Source organism: Myotis davidii, unplaced genomic scaffold (genome assembly GCF_000327345.1).
Source record: "Myotis davidii unplaced genomic scaffold, ASM32734v1 scaffold818, whole genome shotgun sequence".
Taxonomy (NCBI): Eukaryota; Metazoa; Chordata; class Mammalia; order Chiroptera; family Vespertilionidae; genus Myotis; species Myotis davidii.
The window spans coordinates 125241-133067 of record NW_006289814.1 but is presented as its reverse complement, the minus strand read 5'-3'; the positions used below and the strand labels follow the sequence as shown (position 1 = coordinate 133067).

The 7827-nt window shown below is 39.9% G+C and overlaps 1 protein-coding gene across 1 annotated transcript in view; it reads left to right on the top strand.

The window, feature by feature from the left end:
- PATL1 (protein associated with topoisomerase II homolog 1 (yeast)) overlaps positions 1-7827 on the top strand; it is a 34474-nt gene that overhangs the window by 9399 nt on the left and 17248 nt on the right. Inside the window, exons 3-8 of the mRNA XM_006762514.2 lie at positions 2322-2539; positions 2834-2914; positions 4577-4771; positions 5699-5800; positions 6743-6832; positions 7050-7270. Coding sequence (XP_006762577.1) covers positions 2322-2539; positions 2834-2914; positions 4577-4771; positions 5699-5800; positions 6743-6832; positions 7050-7270 — 907 coding nt within the window. The remainder of the gene's footprint in view (positions 1-2321; positions 2540-2833; positions 2915-4576; positions 4772-5698; positions 5801-6742; positions 6833-7049; positions 7271-7827) is intronic.

Below are 7827 nucleotides of genomic sequence, written 5' to 3'. Positions count from 1 at the left end.
CCCCCCCCCCCCCCCCCCCCGTGTTGCGGGGGCTGGGGTAGGGTTTCTGTCCTCCCCCCGGGAGTGCCAGGGCTGGGGTAGAGTGTCCATAGAAGGGGATTGGAAGAGCTCCCCGTGGCCGCTTCCTCTTCCTTCTTTGCAGTCTGGGCTTCTGTCTGCAGGCACTCTCATCAGACACCCGGGAACTTGGCTCCGTCCACACGCCCCCTGCTGCGCACGCATCAATATGCAAATAGGTCGTTATGGGGACATCTTAACAGCAATTAGCATATTACCTCTCTATAGGTATAGATAGATTAAAAAGAATGAGATAATATTACCAGTAGTTATGTGTGTGTTTGCATGAAAAGTTGCCCAACCTGTATTGCTTAAACAAGTTGCACATGAACCCCTCAGAAAATTGTCAATGCCTGGCAGGTGTGGCTCAGTGGTGGAGCATCAGCCTATGAACTAGGAGGTCACAGTTCAATTCCAGGTCAGGGCACATGCCTGGGTTGCAAACTTGATTATCCCCAGTATGGAGCATGTAGGAGATAGCCAATTAATGATCCTCATCATTAATGTTTCTATCTCTCCCTCCCTCTCTCTTCCTCTCTGAAATCAATAAAAATATATGTATTTTAAAAAATTGTCAATAATCTAAATCTTTTTTTAAAGTGGTTACCATCTATTATACCCTACTTATCAGGCAACTTTTTTTCTTGTCATGATGCCTTCAGTTTTTCCTTCTTCTAATAAGGTATACAGGAATATTATAGGGGGGATTTTCATTAAGAACACTTTTTGAGAATTTTTTGTTTTTGTGTTAGTTATAAAGAGAATTACCTGTTATTCCTCTGTTGAATTTTATTGGACATACAAAATAAAATTTAAATCAGAATAAAATATATAACATATATAGAAGATTACATGGGTGTTTGTGGATTAGAAAGCAGTGCATGTTTAGATGAGGTGAAAGTAGAATTAACAAGAAAAAGTTATTTAGGGAAAGCTTCAATGAAGAGGGAAAGGTGTCTAAATTTGAATCTCAGAGGAGCAAAATAGTGGATAGAGCTTTTATGATAGAAGCAGAATGGAACAATGAGATTGAGGAGCATTGGAATGAGAAGTGATGGAAGTAAGGTCTAGTTCTAGGGAAGCTCATAAAGGGTTCTGAAGATACTCATCTGTGCTATAGCAGTACTCAAAACTAATCCTGTGTCAGCATGAGAAAAAGAGACAGCAACCTGGTGTGCCAGTGCTATGGACTATATATTTGTGTGCAGGAATAGCAAAGACATAGTTAAAAGAGGAATGACTCAGGTCCAAGTCACCATCACCTTTGCCTTGGGGAACTGCAGTAGCCACCTGGCAAACCTCCATGCTTCCAGTGTTGCTGTCCCCTCCCCCGCCGTCTGCTTTCAGCACAGCAGCCAGGAGTGGTTCTCTCAAAAAGTCATGGCACATGAAAACCTCCAGTGCTCCCTCATTTCAATTAGAGTGGCTTTAGAGGCCCTAAAGGAGCTCCCTCCTACTACTTCTTTGACCTCATTTTCCTGTATCTCCCCCCTTGATTATTCCAGTCCAAACATGGTCCTTTCTCAAAACCATCAGTCTCTCAAATTAAGGCCTTTGTACCGACTCTCTCTGCCTGGAACACTTCTCCCAGATATCCACCTGACTATCTTATTCTTGAATCTTTTACTCACAGGTTACCCTCTCAAAAAAATGTACCTCTGCTCATCCTGTTTAAAGTTTTCAGTCTGCCTCTCTTCCTCCATATTCCTGTAGCATTTCATCTTCTAATATAGTATGTAACTTATTTATTCATTATGTTTATTGTCTTATGTTTAGTACACTCATGTATCCCATGCACCTAAAACAGTGCTTGTCACATAATAGATGCTCAACAAGTATTAATTGAATGAAATGAATAGATTCAAAAGCTTATAAAGATGACAATTATAATCTAAGAGAAAGCTATAAGCTAGTGCAGTGAATTGTAACTTTCCTTGAAATTTTTTGCCTGAAATGTCATAGAAACACAAGACCAACAGTTTAAAAATTGGTTTCAAAATATAGTTTGGACACCATTGATAATGGGGTTAACCTATTACTCTAAATGTTTGAGGTATATTCTTGGTAATACGTTATTTGTTCTTAAAAGTGAAAAGCCCTCTTTATTATGCTACTCAGTTTAAACTTTTATTTCATGTCTCTAAGTGGAAATTTAACTTTCCACCTATCTTCTGGAGTTGGAATTATTTACTTGGTTAACAGAACTTTATAAAACTTTTTAGTTCCAATATGAACTGTATTTCATTTTTATGATTTCCTTATAGATGATGATTGGCAGGAGGCACATGAGCGACTGGCTGAATTGGAAGAGAAACTGCCGGCAGCAGTCAATGAACAAACAGGCAATGGAGAAAGGGATGAGATGGACTTGTTGGGTGACCATGAGGAAAATCTGGCAGAAAGGCTCAGTAAGATGGTGATTGAAAATGAACTAGAAGATCCAGCCATCATGAGGGCAGTGCAGACCAGGCCAGTTTTGCAAGTGAGTAAGTTACTCTGGCTTGAGCATAGTAGCAGACTAATAATTAAAGTGAAATATTGAGTTCTATTTTTTTAAATCTACTATAATGAGAGATTTACATATGCCATGCTGTAGAAAATTGTTAATGTAATTCCTGATAACAATTCTGGAGATGAAGTTGGAGAATGATGTATACTCTGGAGCACGATAATTTCTTATTCTTAAGCAGTTGAGGCTCTTTTGGAGCTTTGTTCAGCAAAAGCAGGTACTTCATACAGAGAGCCCACACTATTTGTATTTTCCCTTTTTTGTTAGCCCCAACCAGGAAGTCTCAATTCCAGCATCTGGGATGGATCTGAAGTTCTGAGGCGAATCCGAGGACCATTGCTTGCTCAGGTATTAAACATTTTCTCTTTATATACAATTCCTCATCTGAAAATTTCAAGCTGGCTCCTGTTGTCATCCTTTCCTTGCAGAATCATATAGTTGGATATCATTTGCCAGTCTTAGGTCAGTTACTCCATCCAGCACTCAGAGTTGTACCACTTCCTCAGCCTCTGTGGAAGTGCTGAGTTGACTGTGTTTTACTTTGAAAAGGTTGAAATGGGGATGACCTGGAGTGTGACCGGGGCCAGGGAGAGGGGTGAGGATGAGAGATTCCCAGAGAAGGCCCACTGTGAACTAGACATTTAAACGCATTCGGGCTGATCAACCTTCCTGAGAGCCCTGAGTTTGTAGCATGAAATTGGGGTCCCCCAACTCCAGAGGGGCTCCCCTGTTCCAAGTAGCACCCTTAGTGACATCAGAAGCAAGTCCAAATTACCAAAGTTAAGGTGGTTATTGGATTGGTTGGTTTTGATAGTAAAGCCTTTTTACAGTACATGCAATAGATTTAATTCCTGTATCTATATTATATGGTTAGACCAAGAAATGTTTACATGCAATAAGCATATGTGGAAATGCATTTCTGAAGACCAGAATAACTCAAGGCTGCAATTCTATTCCGAACAGAAAATAAAGTTTAAAATAATAATAAATAAAATAAAAGGTTGGAAGGGACCATTATAACTCAGTTTTGTCACCTTACAATTGGAGTTATTTGAAAAGTCATTTCTAGGCAGAACTATAAGACTGGAGAACAGATCAGTGTTGGCCAGTGGTTGGGAGTGGTGGGAGAGGTTGACAGCAAAGCCACTCTGCGACTCATACAACTTAACAAAAGGAAGATAAACAATCCAATCAAAAAATGGGCAAAGGACTTAAATAGACACTTTTCAAAAGAAGACCTACAGAAGGCCAAAAGACATATGAAAACATGCTCAAATCATCTTACAGATGCAAATCAAAATGACAATGAGGTAACATCTCACACCTGTCAGAATAGCTGTCATCAACAAATCCACAAACAAGTGCTGACAAGTATGTGGAGAAAAAGGAACCATTTTGCACTGCTGGTGGGAATGCAGGCTGGTGTGGCCACTGTGGAAACATTTGTGGAATATAATGAACAATGTAAACTGATAAACCAATATAGAGCCAGAGGAAAAAAATATTTTAGAATATAATAGTAGCAATCCTGTTATTTGCAGATTTTTAATATTTCCTACAACTTTTGTGATATTGTACTGTTAGTACAGTTTTGGTATTGTTATATTTAAAATCTTTTTTCTTGAAATAATTTTTATTGCATGTAATATATTTAAAATCATTTTTCTTGAAATATTAAGGTTTATTGCATGTAACATTATTATATTTAAAATCGTTTTTCTTAAAATATTAATGTTTATTGCATGTAAAAAAAAAACACTCTACATAGGAAGTTTGTGGAGTGATAAAATTGTTCTATATCTTGATTGTGGTGGTAGATTCATGACTCTGCATTTATTAAACTTCAGAGAACTGTACACCAAAGAGAGTAAATTTTACTGGATAAGAAATAAAAATAAATAAAATTTTAAATTTCTTGAGATATTTTGACATTTATAGAGATTATTAACACATTTCAAGTTAAACTAAGGTTTTTTTGTGGATTTTTTTTTTTGCTACTTCCTTAATTAGGAAATGCCTACAGTGTCTGTATTAGAATATGCCTTGCCTCAGAGGCCCCCACAGGGCCCAGAAGATGATCGGGACCTTTCCGAGCGTGCATTACCAAGGCGGTCAACTTCACCTATCATTGGCAGCCCTCCTGTGAGAGCTGTCCCCATAGGCACGCCACCTAAGCAGATGGCTGTACCCAGCTTCAACCAACAGGTACCTCTCATTAACAGGCACTCAGCCCAGGATATTGGGAATCTGGGCAAAATTATTGGGGAAATTGGTGATGTTGGGAGGAGGGTGGAAATTTTGGGTAGGCATTAGATTAGAAAGAAAAATAGCCAATTAGAGGAGAAGTTAGTACCAATAAGAGACACATTCCTTAATGCCCCTTGCTGGTGCTGCTCCTATTGCTGCTTTCTAAATGGGGAGAAAAGGGTAGTTAACCACATTTAGTGTATATATCCTTTTTAAAGGGTTTTGCTGGCTGCCCAAAACATTAGCAGAGAGGTAACTGAAAGCTGGGGGGAGTGGGAACACACAGCATTGTCCACATCCCTTTTTACCTTTAAGATATCCCTGCTTTCCCTAGAGCCTGTGCAGTCCTGTTCCATAGACTTTCCTCCACCTGAAACGAGCAGCTGAAAAGGAAGGCCAATTTGGAAGGTATGGGGGGAGGGTGGTGTTGGTATGGCCTAGTTAGGCTCAGTATCCCATGAAATGGTGGAGTCACAGTATATCACAAAAGAGCTCTAAGCATGGCGGCCATATCACAGGGGCTTCAGAATAGGACTTAGTTAATCCTCCAGCTTTCTTATCATTCCTTCTCCCTCACTGCTACCAAAATATATCCTTTTGGAGAGAATTTGCAAGTTTGAATATCTGCTGGTACCTCCCTCAGATAGCATGGAAGGGTGGGGATAACTGGAGAATTAGCTAAATCTTCCTCTGTTAAAAGCTACTGATATTTGTGGGAGGAAGTGACCAAGGGTTCTGTATATGAACCCTTAGCCTTAGCAATTGGTTTAGAAGTAGGGCTTTGCATTGAGTTCTGTGTCTCTACCAGTACTAGAAGGGAGGAAGTGTAGGTGGAGGAAAAACTGACTTCACTGAGTGTAGTTGTTTATATGTTTGCCCTCATAGATTCTGTGTCCGAAACCTGTCCATGTTCGGCCCCCAATGCCACCACGTTATCCTGCTCCCTATGGTGAGAGGATGTCTCCAAACCAGCTCTGCAATGTCCCGGTATGTCACTCTACAACCTAATGAAAATGCAATCTGTATTTTCTGATAACTACCTATTCAATCACCATACAAGTATATGGACTTCTCTTAATTATACATATTTTTTCTATCTCCGTACTTGAATTTCTGAATCTTCTGGTCCCCAGATCAGAAGACATGATTCATTATGTTCAGTTGTTTGGTTTTTTTTTAAATTTCTTGCAGCATGCCAGTTGAAAATTGCTGCTTTATTTATTTATTTTTTAATATATTTTATTGATTTTTTTACAGAGAGGAAAGGAGAGAGATAGAGATAGAGAGTTAGAAACATCGATCAGCTGCCTCCTGCACGACCCCCACTGGGGAAGTGCGCACAACCCAGGTACATGCCCTTGACTGGAATCGAACCTGGACCCTTTCAGTCCGCAGGCCGACGCTCTATCCACTGAGCCAAACCGGTTTCAGCTGTTCAGTTGTTTCTTATATCAGTTCTTATCTTTAAAAATCTAAACTCAGCGTGATCATTGGATTTCCTTCTATCTGTCCCTCGTTCTGCTTTCTTTTTCATGTTACATTATGATAGTACTTCAAAATTACATAATTATTCTCTTTTACATTAGTGGACAGCTTGACTGTACAGTTTAAGAGTGTGCTTTTTTTTTTTTACTGTATTTTGCATCTTGTTGTTTTGTTTGTTTTTAAATTCTTTATTGTTGAAAGTTATTGAAAGTATTACGTATGTCTCCTTTCTTCCTATTGACCTCTCCCCGGTTGCTCCCACCCCCCAGCACATGCCCTTGCCCCTCCCCACCCCAGTCTTTTTTCATTGGTTATGCTTATATGCATGCAATTTAAGAGTTTTTATATCCAAATTTATTCTGCATTTCTATTGAGTTTCCTTATTATATTGATTTACCTATTTCATAGTATATAAGTTTTTTCTTTTTCTTTTTTTTATTCTAGAACTCTTCCCTACTGGGTCACCCTTTCCCTCCTAGTGTTCCTCCTGTTCTCAGCCCCCTCCAGAGAGCACAGTTTCTTGGAGGAGCACAGGTAAGCCTTCAGTAGCTCAACCCATAAAGAGCTCTCTTACTTTGCTGAAGTGCACTACATGATACCTTTTTTTTTCTCTTTGATCAATCACTACTGTCTCTTTTTTCCCCATTATCATTTCAAACAAACTTACTGATAGAAACAATATTAACTTTTCTGTGGATAAAAGCAAGGGGACTTGCTGATTAACTAAATCTAAGGTTTTGTCCCTCTGTAGCTACAGCCTGGACGGATGTCTCCCAGCCAGTTTGCACGGGTCCCTGGATTTGTTGGTAGTCCGCTTGCTGCCATGAATCCCAAGCTGCTGCAAGGGCGAGTTGGGCAGATGCTTCCCCCAGCACCAGGCTTCCGTGCCTTCTTTAGTGCTCCACCTCCTGCTACACCACCTCCTCCACAGCAGCACCCCCCTGGCCCAGGACCTCTTGTGCAAAACTTACGGTATACACAACAAATGCTACTGTTTGTTTATTCATTGTTGGCTGAGTCTCCTAATGATGTTTAGTATTTTAATATGGAAGTCTCTTGATATTTGCAGGTGATAAATTTTGAGATGTACTGGATCCTCAAGTTGCCAGAAGAGAAATGTTTGACAGTCTGCAGGCTTTCTTATAAATCACATTTTCCTCAAGTCACATATTTCCTGTGTACATTTGCACATTTCTAATTAATCACCTCTTTTATTTCTTCTAAAGTTTATGTCTCACTCTAGATTCGTTTTACGAACACACACATACTTACACAGGGTGGGGCAAAAATAGGCTTATAGTTGTGAGTATGCAAAACACAGCTTATTCTATTTATTGTATTATTATCAATAGAGGCCGGGTGCATGAAATTCTTGCACTTGGGCGTGAGCGGGGGTTCCCCTCAGCTTGGCCTGTGCCCTCTCATAGTCCAGGAGCCCTCAGGGGATGTCCGAATGACAGCTTAGGCCTGCTTGTGGGGAGCGGACCTAAGCCATCAGTCGGACATTCTTAGCATTGCCTTGGAGGCAA